This window comes from Anopheles gambiae, chromosome 2, assembly GCF_943734735.2.
Source record: "Anopheles gambiae chromosome 2, idAnoGambNW_F1_1, whole genome shotgun sequence".
Taxonomy (NCBI): Eukaryota; Metazoa; Arthropoda; class Insecta; order Diptera; family Culicidae; genus Anopheles; species Anopheles gambiae.
Window position 1 is genome coordinate 88,750,782 of NC_064601.1, and position 16,505 is coordinate 88,767,286.

Genomic DNA, 16,505 nt, shown 5'->3' on the forward strand with positions numbered 1-16,505 from the left:
TGGCAAACGATTCGTTTGCCTTCACATTTTACCCCAACCTGTTCATAGTTTATGATGATTTGTGTTCCCAGTTGTGCAATCAGCAGGAATTGTTTGTTTTTGGTGAGCATGCAGACACACATCATCATACATTTATTATGCTCAAGGTGCTCTTACTTTCGAGCTTCAATGCAAGATGCAAAAAAATAAGAAAAACTTTAGAAAGAAAAATTGAAAACAAAAACAAGTCAAACGCGTAACTTACTAGCTTAAGTTCCCCCGGAATCATAAAACAATGCAGCATAACACATCGGCAAGTGTTAAAATTAAGCCAACCATCAGCAAAAGGAGCTTTCGCAAATGCACCATCGCTTTTAAATCAACCTCCAGCACCAACGCTTTACACTGTTTGCCCTTCGCTGGCTACATAAAATCCGCTATCATCAGCAGTGCAGGCACAGGCAAACGGCGCCAGAAAGCAAACAAACCCCGTGAATGGAAAGCACTAAAACCCCAGCACAACTTTTGGGTAGCTTTCGTATGCAAATGAACAAAGAATGAAGCAGACATTTTTTTGCCCCATTTTTCATCACCGTCGGCTGTCTGTGTGCTGGCGGGGCGTTTAAAGAGCTGGTGGAAAACTGGGTTTAGCAGGACGGATAGGTCATCATTTGTCGTGCATCACTGTTCCGGCAAAGCTCCAAAGGCACGAAGGGAAAGGATTTAAACAGACAGAGAGATGGTGTATTAAAGGGAGAAGAAAAAAAACAATCTGTCACATACAAAACGGAGTAAAAAGTGCGCATTATGCTCACGTATGTACGTTGAATGGAGTAAAGTTTACCCCCCCTGATGATGTGTGCCACTGGGCAAGTACCTTTCCCTGTCGAGACCGTTGCTTTGGGATGCCATGTTTGGTACTTCACTGACACTGTACTTTGACGGGGAAGGATATTACAAAAAATATATCCCTTTCACTTGATGTAAATGCTGTCGCGAAAGTTTTGTAACTTTGCAGATGATTAATCGTACCATTCTGCAGTGTGTTTTGATGAGTTCACCAGAAGTTATACGTCGTTTCACAAAAAGGGGATTGGCGCAACGGTAAATAGTATCCTCTTGTTCGCAAAATAGGGCGCACTACTGTCACAAATGTCTTTCAAGCTGCCCATACAACCATGAAAAAATAAAAACAACTTACCCCGAATGCACTAAACCGTTTCCTTCTCGGGTGCGGGTCGTGCTTGTTCAAGAACACTTCGGATTTCGGCCGGGGTGGCTTCTTAGGTCGCATTATCACACGTGTTTCCTCCCGGATGTCGTCGTCCAGCAGCTTGCTGTCGGACGACACCGACAGCTGCCGATGGACGCGCTCGTGATCGCTTACTCTGTTCCAATCTGAAAGTATGAAGAGGAGAGAAAAAAATACAGTAAGAAAATGTTGTTCAACTATCGTCCTAATAGGATATCGTCGCTTGCAGCGTAACGATGCTGCTTCCCTTGCTGTCCAAACAGTGCAACTTTGCGTGAGACGGAATTATGGCGGTTTGATTACTACATCAATTTTCAAACTTGTTCAAACACCGATTGCCGCCATCGGGCAAGCACAACTTCCGTTCTGTGTTATTTACACTGCACTACTCCGGACGCTTCTACCGACTGGAGTGTGCTGTAAAGTGTACGCAGTTAAACAATTTGCCAACTCGAATGTACAAGTTGCACTTTGTTCAAACATTATCGATGCCGAAGTGATGAGAAGGAGGAGTGCCATCCGAAAGAAACACACAGCACACCACCGTCAAGCGCGATTTGCATTACTCGGGCAAAGTGTACGGGCAAGTGTAAATGTATCCCCCACTTGCTTGCCAGTACGCCTGGAGCAATGATGGAATATTGCAACTACTACCCACCCATCACAACCTCCCCTTTCCGCGCAAGGACAAATATTTATCTTATAACCTCCTGGCAGAAATTCACTCAGCTTAATTTGTTTGCTGTATCAACTACCACCGAGCCCGTAAGGTACAGTACTCGGCAGGATCTTGGAGCTCTCCCAGGATAGGTATAAGCGAGTGTTTGTGTGCGTCTATGTGCGCCCTGGGATATTTCAACCAGGAACTGGATTATAACAACATTTACTCCCTCGCTTCATACTCTGATCGCTGCTCGCCAACTCGAAGAAACCGGTTCCATCTTCAAGAAAGCTTCGGCTGCAGTGTTACGCAGAACGTCGCGGATTTACACCACCACCGGCCATTCTACGAGTGTGGTAGTAGTTTCGTGGAAAATTGTAACCGGGAGCTAAATTTAATTCGCATCGCTCTTGCCGGAAGTGATTTTTCCTCCCGGGCGCTTTACCTACTGGTTGAGGGAAAGGAAATTTGCCTCGCAGCGATACAGCATTATGATACCTGGCTCGTGGTTCGATCTTTTGGATGGAAATGGAGGGGAAATGGTGAGTACCAAGAAGTACGGTTCGGCCGTTCAGTGGTAAGAGGTGGCCCAGCACAGCAAGCGTTCTTTGCGCTGAGAGCTTTTATCGAGAAAGGAATTATTCATCGATGGAAGAACTGGAAATGTTTTACCGTCGGAAGCGCACTTGTTAAGGGTCAAGGATAAGGGATGAAGTGGGTATTGGGATTTACTGCGTTAAAAAATATTAACTTTAATTATATTATTTATTTGTTGCTCGAAATTGTTTTACTTTTTTACTCAATCATATAATACAGCTGTGTCAAACTCATTTAATCAGAGGGCCGCAAGTACAAATTTTCAGTGATTCGTGGGCCGCAAAGTTGAGAATGGAAAATATACCCCAATATTTATGTAAAATGTTTTTTTAGATTTTTATTGTTGAACAAATTGACTTTTTGATAGAGAAAAATGTTTAATGTACTTTCAATGTTATTATTAAAATAGGACATTTTTCATTACTCGCATTCTGTTACGGCAGTTCTGCTAGAAAATATCTGTCAAACACACTTTTTAACTGAAGTAGGGGAAGTCTAGCAACCTGTAGTGAATCTTTTTCAAGCAATCCGAGCTATCCATCGCTGGATGAATAACAAGTATATTTGCGTGTAATTTTTTGAGAAATCAAGAGAAAAATTGTAATAACACGTGTTTAAACATTATTTTTCGCTAATTTCCAAGTTCCGAATGTTCTGGTGGTATATTCATTTCTTATAACAAGAACACGTATTTTACGAATAACTTTTTTTAAATTACGATCATTTTATCTGACGAAGATTCGTGGTGTGTGATCCCATACAGATCGGCAAATCTGTTTTTGACACTTGAAGGGAGATGATTCGCGAATTGAGGAATTGAGGACTGTGTGAGTTAATCTATTAATACAGGGTTTTCAATGATATTATTGACGTGTTCAGCGAGTTGTTGATTCGTTCGGGCATATAATTGACACTTTCAGCGAGATATAGAATTGTTCGGATGTAGGTGTAGACATGTTCGGTTATACTGTAGAGCTGTCACTTTCGTACCCCTTGGACTGCAAGTTGGATCATTCTCATCAGAAGGTAAACAAACGGTTTCCGATAAAATATGCTTTTTTCAACTAATTTATGTATTAAACAGCTTGGAGAATGATTATTAGCTACTTTTAGGACTTCTAAGAATAAAAAAATGAACACTGCGGCACAGTGTGTAAACAAAACAAATGACAGCACTACAGAATCGCTGAACATGTCAACGCCTGCTTACGAACAATTCAATATCTCGCTGAAAGTGTCAATTATATGCCCGAACGAATCAACAACTCGCTGAACATGTCAATAATATCATTGAAAACCCTGTAAGCTTTGTATTGCAAGGCTTTGGCATTTCGATTGTTTTTATCCTTGATCTAAATCCTTTAGGTTTAAGCGTAATCATATAATTCTGTTTTTGATTTTTGGGGAGGTTGGAGAGCACATTAATTCGTCTTGCAGAATGTGGGGTACAAGTAATTCCAACTTGGCTACAATCACTTTTACTAACATTTATGGTGGCATGATTATGACAAAAAACAGAAGTGGCTCCAGTCGAACATCAATGACGTAAAATTCTAAGGTCGGAAAAAAATCGGAGCCGAATGAATCCTTTACTCGGCAGTCGGGGGCATGGAGATTGTCAAATTCGGTCGGACAACCGATGACTCCAACGGTTCCGAATGGCTCTAAACGGCTCTACAGGCTTCGGACGGCACCGTGTTTGATTTGGCCGGATTCGAAGTCGGAATAGCTATGATCGGAAATGCTTTGAGCCGTGGATGCGATTTCGACAATCAATCACTAGTTGTTGCGAAGTTTCCAATTGAGTGTATCTAGTTATTTTCATTCCTAATTCGGTTCTAGAAAGTTAACGCAAATCTATTTTTCCATAGAGAACATGTAATTGAGTCTGCACAAAATTATGCATAATTTCAGAATTAAATCAAAACATAATACGACTGAGTTTGTATTCGATTTAATGTTTTTAAGGGTCTCGGTTGCTATGTACGTACGTGTAGAATAAGTTTGTTAGATGTTATGGGAACATTAATGCTAGTTTCGAAAAATGTAGCAACAAAATTATTATTCTTTTCTGGAAAATTTAATACACTTCGACAAATAGTAATAAAAGAATTTATGGTTTGCAGTGTTTTAAGCAATTCTCAAAATATTCTCGCGGGCCACATTCAAAATCCACGCGGGCCGCATGCGGCCCGTGGGCCGCTAGTTTGACATGCCTGATATAATACATTCAAGCGATATTTTCAATAGTACATGCTGTTTAATTTATTTCACAACTAATGGGCTGTTTTCAGTCCAACAAGCTATACAGTTGATTCAACAATAATTTAGAGCCTAACTAAAATATCACAAAGCATAAACAAATCCTCCCCAACACTGTAATATTCTACAGCTACTATCTATAGTAAGAAACTGATGATTTATTCAATTAAAACTCATTAGCAAGCTAAATACTGCGCCTTTTTTCAATCTAAAGAACTTTAAACTCTCTGGTTTTGAAATTCAACGAACCAGCTCGTCCATCCCGTGTGCCCACGATTTAATACCGCAGCAGCAGGTCCAGGGGAAACGGGGTTTCCCAATTGAGTGTGAAATTAATCGAATCGGGTTTCGATCCGATCCGGAAAAATTCAACCACAATCATATGCACGTACACACGCAACGACGCGCGGCCACTGTGATCTAAGCCACTGAATATCAAACCGCTAACGAACAGCCGCCCATAAATCACCACAAAACATGAGCAACATACAGAGCGCGATCTACAGCATGACCACCATTACCATTCCCTACCATCTTCTGCTCATCCATCCACCCGTTCCCCGTTTCTTCCTTCCATATGCATTTGTTTTGGACGCGATTAGGCGGGTGGTGTGGAGGAAGGAAGAGAAGCGAAAGCAAGCATAAAAATCTCCAGATCCCGGCCCACATTCCGACAAATCAATTTCACTGTCCATTTGGTTTCAAATATAGCGACCAGCTCTTCCTTCCCTGCTATTCCCTACTCTCTCCACACTCCCGCCCGCCCTAACCTCAACCAGGGGTGGGGTGGTTTTGGGGGATAGGGCGCACGCGAGCTCTATTTGCGTACCGATCCGCAATAAATTTCCATTACCGTGGATTATTGATTAATTTTTAATGCTTCCCACGACTCGTGCCGGCGGCGGCATTACGATTCCGCCGGTGCTGGTGTTCTTGGGAGTTTTTCTTCTATATTTCTACCTACAGGGAGGGAAAACAGTCGCAGAAAAAAGCATAAGCTACTTAATGGGCCTGTCTGCCGATCGATTGCGCCGGGTAATGGAACGCAGCGACCATTTCCATGAGAGCTTTTATAATTTTCACCATTTCGCCATGAACTTCCTCGCCTGCTGTCGCCAGGGAGAGGAGGAGATCGTTCTTCTTTTCACTAAAAATGGCGATATTTAATTGCTTTTAGCTCCGCTTCGCGCTGCATGACACAAAAGACGCGTGCGACAATAGGTGACGATGATGATGAACGCTGTAAAATATTTAATTTTATTTGCTCCGTCCGAAAACACACAAAAAATCAATCAATCGTTGCGATTGAAAGTTCGTACTTTGTCAACGGGAGGGAGATTGCGATCAGGAAGTCAAATCCATTAAAAACGCCCACAACAGCAAGCACAACAGCACAACAGATCTGCTGTCCAAATCCGGACTGCCCCCGTCAGCTTGCACGGCGGAAGTGAAACAAGATCCACAAAAAGGAAATTAAAACAGAGACGACAGCAATAAAATCATACAATTAATTTGCACGCGTTTGATTCTTCATTTTGCTTCCTTTTGATATTTCAATTTCGCTTCCCTTCCTATGGCACGGCCCATTCCCAATCATTTCTCGGAACAAAAATGGCGATTTGTCGCCAGTTATTACGATAAGCAACAAACGCGAGTTACGATTGCCACCTATTTAGCAGGAGTCATTGTGAGGTGTTTATAGGTACGGAAAAAAGGCATCCATTTTCCCCTTCCAACATCCAAATTAGCTATTCCAGGAAACGAGAAGATACAAAAAAAGAAACTCATAACATCCACGAACACATAAAAGGTGTCGCACGGAATGGTGCTACTTAGTGGGATGAAAATGGCTCCTTCCAATGGCGCTCAATAAACCAAATGGGTATCTTTTTTTTCCTGCTCTAAAGTTTGTTTTCTTTTTTTTTCGAGCTGCGGTTAAACAGCGGCCAGGTCGGCTCGTCGTTGGCATCTGGCTCGAGATGGCATTTGGGTCGCCCTTTTTTTTTTTTTTTTATACGGATCTGTTTGAATCATTTTGTTATTTCGGACAGGAAAAGCAGCCGATGGATTGGGGAAGCTTCAATTTCAACACGGTGACTTGTTTTTAATGTCTTGCTGTGTGTGTGTCGTGTGATAGGACAACACGGTCGCTGGATTCTGGAACAGCGTCGTTCAAATTAAATAAACATTTAAAAAAGAAAACCCATAACGATGTACCAGGTTAGCTATTAAATACCAATGAAAGTTGTGTGCGTGTGGAATTCTTAAGTGAAAATAAAACAAAACCTTAGTTTGAGCTGCTTCCAGAAGGAAAGGCACGTGACGTTAGCATAGTTAATTGTATTTTAATTCGTTTTTATCTTTCGAAAAGGATTGAAGTAAAAATAACGAAATATAATTCCAGCACCCAACGGATTAAAAATACGTTTCCGGTCCAGAAAATCTAAAGAATTGACACAAAACACATCCCCGAAAAGATTCGAGAGGGAACCGTGAACTGCACCTTCTGACGCTTCCTTTTGCTTCTTTAATTCTCGATTAACCCATCCTCTTCCTTGACGCCAAGAAACAGGATCCTCGCCAACCCCGCCGGGAACACAAACGCGCCCAGATCATTTGGTCACAGATGACGGACACTTTTGGCCAAGCGTTTTCCAGGAAAATGGGAGCCCATCAGCATCGTAAAGGTCACCGCTCCCACCACCATTCCCCTGCCAGTTTGGCTGCGGGCATTGTAAAAAATAATGACCATTCAAAATGATCCTTCCGTTTCGCGTTCTTCCTTTCTGGTTATGTGTTTTCTTGTTCCTCCCCCTTTTATGTCCCTTCACACAGTGAAAGACAGCAACAAAAAAAAGGTATCATTGGTGGAAAAGGGATTTCCACCCCACCCCTGAACACACTGTTTGGCCAGGACGCCTCCGCTGGATGATTTGAAACCGTTCTGTGGTTTTACTATTCGAGAGCTCTGCCGCCGCGGTCGAGAAAAGGTTTCTGTCGGTTTTTTTGCTGCTGGTTTTGTTTATCCACACAAACTCTACAGCCATGAGGAGTTGACTATCATCTTCACACATCATTCTCGATGGCCGCCAGGGATCGGACGAACCACAGAATGCGTTACGTTTCGCGCCCCATCGACACCGTTGCCCATTTGCGGTATCACCGTTCCGTTCCTGGGCCACAGTGTGAATGCCATTTTCTCATTTTATCATCTACCATCTGGAGGACGGTGATGGCTCGGCGGTCGAAGCAGGAATGACCGCCGTAAGAATAGGGGAACCCGTGGATTGGAACGAAATGGCCTGGCGTGTGGCAGGGGACATTCGCTGAACCGTTTTTGCCTGCAGGCAAAATACCGAGAAGGCCATATTGTTCCCGGCTAGAATCGTTACTGACGCGCTAGCGGAACAGTAAAAGTAGTTGGTAGTGGTGGTAGTTTGAAGCGCAACACACTGGAACCGAAAACGAAGCCGATTGTCCTGAAAGTGGCTACCATTTGCACCAACTGTTTTGTACCCACACAAAAAAGAAGCTTAAACCCATCTTTCCTCCCTTCTTGGTTGTTTGATAATACCATCGACCGCTTTTGATGCGAAGTTCAAAACCGGACACGCCTGGACCAGGGATGCTCTGCTTAACGAAGGTTGAAACGAGTGACATCGTACAACCACCTCGAAACAATGTGTGGAGGCTTCGGGCATTGAGTTACAGGCTTTAGAATTTGTGCTTTTGATGTCTCTTGGACACTTTAATTTGATAAAGTAACAGTGAGCAATTTCGGCGAACAGTGGCTTAATATGAAGGAATATAATGAGTGGAAGGAACAGCGTTGCATGAAGGGTTGAAGTTGCTAGCCACATTGACAAAAATGAAGTTAACAACCATTGACCTGAGTAGTTTATTCATGCCATTGCTTTATGGACTATCCATTTCAGTGGGTGAAAACAGTAGTTTTTACGAATCAGATGTATAATTTTTTAACCATGTCATGTACTATTAAATTGTAAAAAATCACTTTAATTAATGAAACACACAAAAAACACGAATTTATACCTGCAAGTACCACTAGTGAGCCCACTTGGTTTTCAGTGACTTGATCGAAATTAGATAGATGACGTGACAGAGATTACCCAATGCAGGATAGTCAGTCCTAAGCATACAGGCACGATCCATTACTGGCTTGAACCCACGACGGGCATGTTGTTAAGTCGTACGAGTTGACGAATGTATCACCAGACCGGCTTAGAGCTGTTTGTACTGGTAACTGAAAATATGTTTCTCCTATCTTTATTATCTAGCTTTAGTATAGTACTTCCTCCGCATTCCTTTGTCACTCTTCTTAATGTACAACAGGAAGATTCAATTCATTTTAAAAATTAATCGTTTGATAAGAATATGTGTAAAGTTGAGATGCATGCTTTAATTTTACCATTAAATAGTGAACATATTTTAATATCCTTTTAGTTGCTTTAATTGCCAACTCCAAAAATAAATAAAATAGAAGATATACATTTATGATGAAGATAAAAGCAACAACCAGTGCTGCAAAATGTCACTGTCAATGGGGTCCTTTCCGTTTCAAGTTCGTAGGCTGAAATTTCAGCCTGTCAGCTGTTTGCATTGTATAGCAGTTTTCGAGCCGCTATCTAAGTGGGTATAATATACAGGTGGGCTTATCCCAACGTATATGAATTTAGAAGGCTGATTTTTATCACTTCTGCTTCTTAATGAAGATTTTAAGAGTGTTTTGTGTATTCGTCAAGCCTCCAGAAAGCTTGTTTGAACAAAAATGTTCACCCATCCTGTCAAAAAGTGATATTCAAATTTGATAATAAAAAACATGCTATGAGACTACCTGGACTACATACACTTTGATTCTGGATTCCATCACCAAATCTCTTTAATGCACTTTGGGATGAATGTAAACACCACCTTGTTTTGCCATTTTTCGAGCAGGTGCTCGAATCTAATTCTAGCTTTGAGGCTAGAATAATCTAGACTGAAAATTGCAGGCTAGTTTTGTGTGTGGTTTTGTTTGGAGTAGTGTTTACATGATTTCAGTCTCCAACTGTCAAACTCCATACAAAAAACTGACTAGAATCGTAAAGGGCCCAAGTACCAGAAAAAAAATCTGACTGAAACAAAATCCATATCAGCGACACGCACTCAATTATGATAATCCGAGGTGATGCTCAGAACGATTGGTGTGACCAATTCATGCTCGTGACATGTTTGCGACCATCGCTTGGTCAGTCACTATGTCATGACTTTTTTTTTGCTCTGGTCAGTTTTGCAAAATCTCACTGACATAGTCATGACCAGTTCCGGCTGAAACAAAATCATGTCAGCGTCACGAGCTCTACTTTAATGATCAGAGGCGAGCCTCAAACAGTTGGTACGACCATCACATGCTTGGTGACATTGTGAGCAACCAACTCTTGGTCAGTCACTTAGTCGCAACATTTTCAGTCGGTGATCGTCGCGATGGTCATGGGAGATATGCGGTGCGTGCGAGTGGTTCCAAGAAACAAAATGAGCATGTTTTCTCGCTTTGTTTGACCTGACAGATAATCAAAACAGATAGAGGGAGAAAGCATGCTCATTTTGTTGTTAGAGCCCACGCGCCAAGTATATTCCAAGAATGTCATGATTATCGTCAACAAGAATGTCGTGACCAAGTGAGTAACCAAGAGTTGGGTGCTAATCAAAAGGTCACCAAGTATGTGATTGATTCTCTTGCTGTTTGAGTATTGTCACTGATCATCTCAGTGGTGTACGTGAGCTGATTTGAGCTTCGTTTCAGTCATGAGTGTTGATGACTGTAACAGTGGCATTTGGCAGCACTGTTCACAGCCAGAAAAATCCATGATTATGCTTGCGCCGGCATTAGGCTAAGCTTGTCAATCAGAGTATCTTGTTGGACTCAAGAATTCACATGCCGTGTTCAGCATATGCACATGACGCACTTTTATTGACTATCAGCAATGAGCATTGTTTTCGTTGGTGAAAATCTCGTGATACTCATGACATTTTGCAGCACTAGAAACAACCATACAGATGAAATAATTGAAGCAAGAACACTAATTCATGTTTTTATATTTCTTTCCATACCCTAAGATACCTCTAGCAATGTGATTCTCTCACCAAACCCTGAAAGTTGCTTTCGTAATGGCCTCATAAGCCGTAAAAAGCTTCCGAGATGAGATTGCCATCACCGATGAGAATAATAGACACAACTCACCGAAAAACAATCTACAGAATTTGCTAGAATGCTCTCCCATCATTTCACCAAACTTTTCCCTAAAAGACATAAAAAGTACATACAGCTCTGTATATATAAATTTCTTCCGTTTTTTTTCTTGCTGTCTTTAAAATCCCTTTCGACGCGTAATGGAAGCGGTGGCGGTTTATGTCGAACATACCCTTTTCCAGGGTTAATTTAAAAAAAAAGAGCACCAAAAGCTTTGGATCATGGAAGATTGCAGGTTCGGAAAAGCTTACACATTTTCAGTATGATTAAAAAGCGCACACACAAACTCCCAGAGGAGCAAAGGAACAACGATCCCACACACACATAAAACGCTCGTCTAAAACCCAATAACGTGTTAGCATCATCAGAGCTGAACAAAGCAGCTTCTGTTAGCAGGTTAAGCTTCATAACGGGGCACAAATGGGTATGATTTATTCATACAAATTGTTTCACTCGACCGAAAAACACACACACAATTACACACAGCAAGACACGACAACGACCGTGGAAGTCGGCGCGAAAATTGCTCCAGCGTATCCCTGATGGCGCCCCAATAATTTCATATAGCACGAGGTAACAGGGGGAAAAAATGGCGATAAAATGAAAGAATGTACCAAAATGGAAGTCCGCCAACACAGCTAACGACCTTCACCCACATGTAGGCGGGCGCTGCCAAACCGGGAGTCAGTTTATAAAATGTTCCCGAGCTTGTAGACACACGTTGTGGCCTTTTACGCTCCCACAAAAAAGCTCCCTTCCCAAACTGCGAAAGGAAGAATTTAACGGTGTCATGATTTATTTAATTCTTGTAGCTCCTTGATTTGCGCCGCGCCCATTCTATGTCGGCCGACGAACCTAATTTGCATGGGAAATTCATCACCGGCTGTTACGGCTGCCGTGTAAGTCAGCGAACAAAAAGAAAAAAAAGACGCCCAGTCACGGTGAAACGAATCTGCGACGCGTACCGCGAAAAAAATGGCATAATGGAGAAATTGGGTCACTAACGCCCAGCATCGCCCGGTTCCATTATCCCGACAGTTTTACATTCAAGCTGTGTTCCGCTTTCAAACTATCGCTCTGTTTTTTTCCTTTCTCCTTCCTTCGCTCTCTCTTTCTTGGTGTGCACACACTGCACTGCCCTCGAACGGTGCGCGCTTGATGCTTGGTGCATATTTAAGCAGGAGCTTAACTTACGCCCATCGGCGCGCGACAACACCCTTTGCTATATCCCGTCGGCACTCCGTTAAGCCGGCCGCCGGCACACACTTTCGCTGCCAGACCCCGTGCACTATGGTTGCAAACAGTAATAAAGTATAAATTTCACCCCTTCCAAGCCACCCGCATAAAGTTGTGACATTTTATTGTACCGACAGGACCAACACTCCCCTGCTGCCTTTCCTAAACAGAACGTGCCTGATCTGAACGACAAAAACCAAAACTCCAACGCACAATACACCACACCAACCACCGTTCCGGGGAATCCGGAAGCGAACCGAACGGAAGTGTCTGACTCAGGCTTACTTGAAGTGGATGTGTGGGGTTTGCTAGAGAGCCCTCCTTGTGCGGCGTCCTCTTCCCCGCTACGGTTAGTTGTTTTCTTTTGCATCGAATGCACCCGTGTAACAATGCAATTCTGCACAATGGATAGAAGGAAAGTGATGTCATTGCATCCGGCAGAGTGTGCACGCGCGTTAGGCATACCATTTATGCTCGCTTTCTCCCACTCCTCCCGTGGGAGCTGTGTCGGTTCGTTGTCTGACGTCCTCTTTTTTGTGTGCACTCTCCAGTTAGCGAGTTGCAACTGCGAAACATTACTGTACCGCGACAGGGGAAGAGTTCGGCAAGGCAAAAAGAGGCGACGGAAACTACAGCGCGACTGCACACAGGACGATTTAATGTGGGTGCGCTCTGTTTCTCGGCAAGGGTTAGTATTTTTTGCGATTTTATGTGTTTTGTTTTTTTTTTTTTTGCGGAGGAAGGTTGATAATAAAAGAGTTGTTTTATAAGCATAAAAGATAGCAGCAAGCAGAGGCGCACGCGTGTGTCGTCTGATGAGAACGATACTTCAAGAACACCGATAGTGGTGGGTTGAAAAGTGTGTAGAACACGTGCATTAATGAATTTTAAGTGAAAGTAAATGATGTCATTAAATATTAATTAAATAAAAAGGTCACTGTTAATTACTCTTATGAAAGAAATTTATGGAATTCCTATTGGAAATTGAATCATTAGTTCACTTCTTTTAGTTTGATAAAGCAAGAATTCACCAAATTATTCCATTTGCAATTGCTATGAGATTTAACTCGTTCATCGAACAGAGACTCATTATTTTACAAATTAGTATCATTCATTCTTCTTCGACTAGAGATTAATTTTTTTAAGAAACTAATTACCGATTCTAAGGGCAGACCAGGCAAAGTACTTTATTAGAAATCAAACCTCTGTATAAATCGTCTAACTAATTTCATTTTAAAGATAAAATTAGCTCATTCTATGGGCTGAGATTCTCATATTATTATAAAATTATTCGAGCTGAGTAAAATCCAATGATTTATAGGAACTCGCTTCCTCTCCAATCTCTAATGAAAACGTAAAAATCTGGTAAAACTATTGCTTGATTAACCCTTAAACAAAATAAATAGACAATGCTCATAAAAATTTGGAATCGAAATAAAACATTTAAATGGAGCATTTCATCCCTTGGAAACAATCTTCTACGTTCTAGGAACTATTCGACCCGCCCATCTCTCCGTACACCCAAAGCTTGCCGGATATCCCGAGCCGCACGCCCGAGGCCGCACACTCGCAGCATAGTCGCGGCGCCGGTTTTAATTTCCACGGGTGCATTTCACCCCGAGCTCGCTGCTGCGGCTCGTAAAGTGGCTTGATGTACGATTGTTTCCATCGTCGTCGCGGGTCCCAGTTTCCCGGTATCTTTGGCTTCAGGAGTAGAGCAAAATTGTTTTTACTAAACTTTTCCACTTCCGAGTAAACATTTGCCCCGTCCTTTTTTATGCGAGCAAATTGCAGCACACAGTCAGCGTAACGAAGGTGCAGCCATGAGCGTTGTTGTACGATTGCCGGGTGTGTCTCGTTTTTCTATTCTTGTTGCCAATTTCGTTAAAATTTGTTCCACTTTCGCGCTCTATGACAGCCAACTGGTACAATTTATATGTTTTTTAGGAGACAAAAGGAGGAAAAACTCCATCTGTTCGTTCTAATAAAGATGTAGTGTTGCATAACAGTGAACAGTTGTGCTTTACTTTCTCTGTACAGCGTAAAACAACATCGAAGGCAAAGTTGGTTCCAACGACTTGACTAGCTTTTCATTTACATTTTTCCAAGGTTATCTTTTTTTTTCTCTCTCGTGTAAACTTAATTACTACCAGCAAGTCGGTATGAAACTTTCCTATCAAACGATCAATCTGTGCTGTTTATTTTTTATTGATAGCACACGCAGCAATAAATTAAAGTGCCGTCAGCATACGTAAACACTTGGTGCAGTGTGCCGTGGTTCACAACAAGCAAAAAACAACACAAACTCAAAATCATATTCCAAACATATCGAACGGACACAATCTCATTTGCATAGGCATCTACGTAGCAACGCAAAGGGAAAGCGAAGCAGCTTCTGAGAAGGACCCTGCGCAACCAAACACGCCAATAACAAATTATGATGAAAATAAATTCATACCGATTGAACAGCATCAGCGAGCAACGGTTGCCGCCGACAAGCGGGTCATTTCGGGACATTTCGTCAGAATGTCAGCCCAAATCGTAGAGCGAAAATACGCCACGCGCTAGTAACGATCGTCCGTTACTCTGACTGACTGGCATGAAAATCGATCGCATTGAGGGAATGGTGCACAGCGTGGGTTTGTGTGTGTTGTGACAGCAAATGTCGAGAACTCTCCCTCCCCGTAGCTCCTCGTTCTTTTAATCGAAGAATGTTCAAGAAGCGATTGGATATCATCCATTCCAATCTTAATGATGCTGACAGAACGCGCCACACCTCTCCCAGTAGCGCTCGTTCCTTCGTAGTTCTCCTGGAAGGTGCAGCAGCGATCGTTGGCGATGTCGGATAATTTGAAAGGAATGAAAATTTATATTATAGTAATTCATAAGCGTATGTATCCCGTTCTAGCGGTGAGTGAAGCGGCTCCATCGCCTTTCCAACTCCCGAGAGACTTTCGTGCCAGACACACGCAGTTGTGACACACGCAAACGGCACTTTTCTGCGAGAGGTTTGTGGTACAGCAACCATTTCCGTTCCGGCTAACGAAGTACAGGCACGTTATTATCGTTTCGCTCCAAACCATGGTCACGTTTCGCGTTGGCCGATAAAGATATCATCGTTAAAGTTCCGGCTGGTATCATCGTAGTGGATTATTAGATGATGTTACTTTAATGTTACCAACTTTTTAGGATATATTAATGGCTCTTCTGATATGCATTTAAATCATACTTCAAAATTCTTACCAAATCTGACCATATAACGTAATGTAATTGAATTAAAGTCCTATGAACGTACCGCAGGATACCTTAATTAAAAGCAAGCGTGTGCAGCTCTCCTTTGATTGCTAATCGATCATGCTGGCACGGCGCGCTGCAACATTGCCAAACTCCTCGCCACATTCTCCAGGCAATCAAATCCTTTATTGATTGCCGCCTCCAACCCGGCCACAACAGGATAACGTTTCACACTGATTAGATTAGTTAGTTGCTCACCGCTCTAACAAACATGCATACGCGTGTACACACGGGCGCAACATATGTCTAGGAAGTTGCCATTTTCACCCTCCAAAAACCGGGCACCTACATGCAGCGATGCGTGTACCAAAGCCCCCAAAATCAATTCAATTGAGTGATCGATTCCTGTGGGATGTCCGTGTAGCGTGCGGACGTGGAGGGCGGGAAAGTTTGCCAAAAATGGGAAAAGATAAAGTGCTCGGCTCGGCTCAATCCCTAAACCCCCGTGCGGAAATATATTTCCCATCCAATCAAGAACATCGCTAGCAAGACAGAGACCGTACACATTCCTTTAGTTCCTTGAGAAGCTCGCTTCGATTCCTTCATTGCTTGCGCGCACACACACACACCACAGGTAAATTGTAGTTCGTGTATGAAGCGCAGGAATCAAGGGAGAAAACACAACAACAATTCGGAAATTCAAGATACATTCCACACCGGAGGAACTGTTGTCTTTCTTCCAGGAATGGAATTGAATTTGAACAACCGAACAACCTATCAGTCACACCCCTCCAATCGCTAGGCGGACGCGTGCAGAACTCCGACGCGTCGTCTCCGGGGATCTCTCCAGGGACGCGCCAGGGGCCTGCGAACAGGTATCGATTCTCGGGCAAAGCGGGACTGAGTTTTCAAATCGATTTTGCTACTCCTTTCCTCTGCAAGCAGCTACCAGCAAACTGAATTGTTGAAATAAGAAAGAAAATACATCGGCTGTAAAGCAAGGCGCGCTTGAGGGAAATGGTTGCTTTCTGCCA

The 16,505-nt window shown here is 42.7% G+C and overlaps 1 protein-coding gene across 7 annotated transcripts in view; it reads right to left on the reverse strand.

The window, feature by feature from the left end:
- The window catches only part of LOC1276401 (cyclin-dependent kinase 14), a 134,826-nt gene that overhangs the window by 21,454 nt on the left and 96,867 nt on the right, over positions 1-16,505 (reverse strand). For all 7 annotated transcript variants that reach the window (XM_061650647.1, XM_061650645.1, XM_061650646.1 and 4 more), the window contains one exon: positions 1,181-1,377. In XM_061650647.1, coding sequence (XP_061506631.1) covers positions 1,181-1,377 — 197 coding nt within the window. The remainder of the gene's footprint in view (positions 1-1,180; positions 1,378-16,505) is intronic.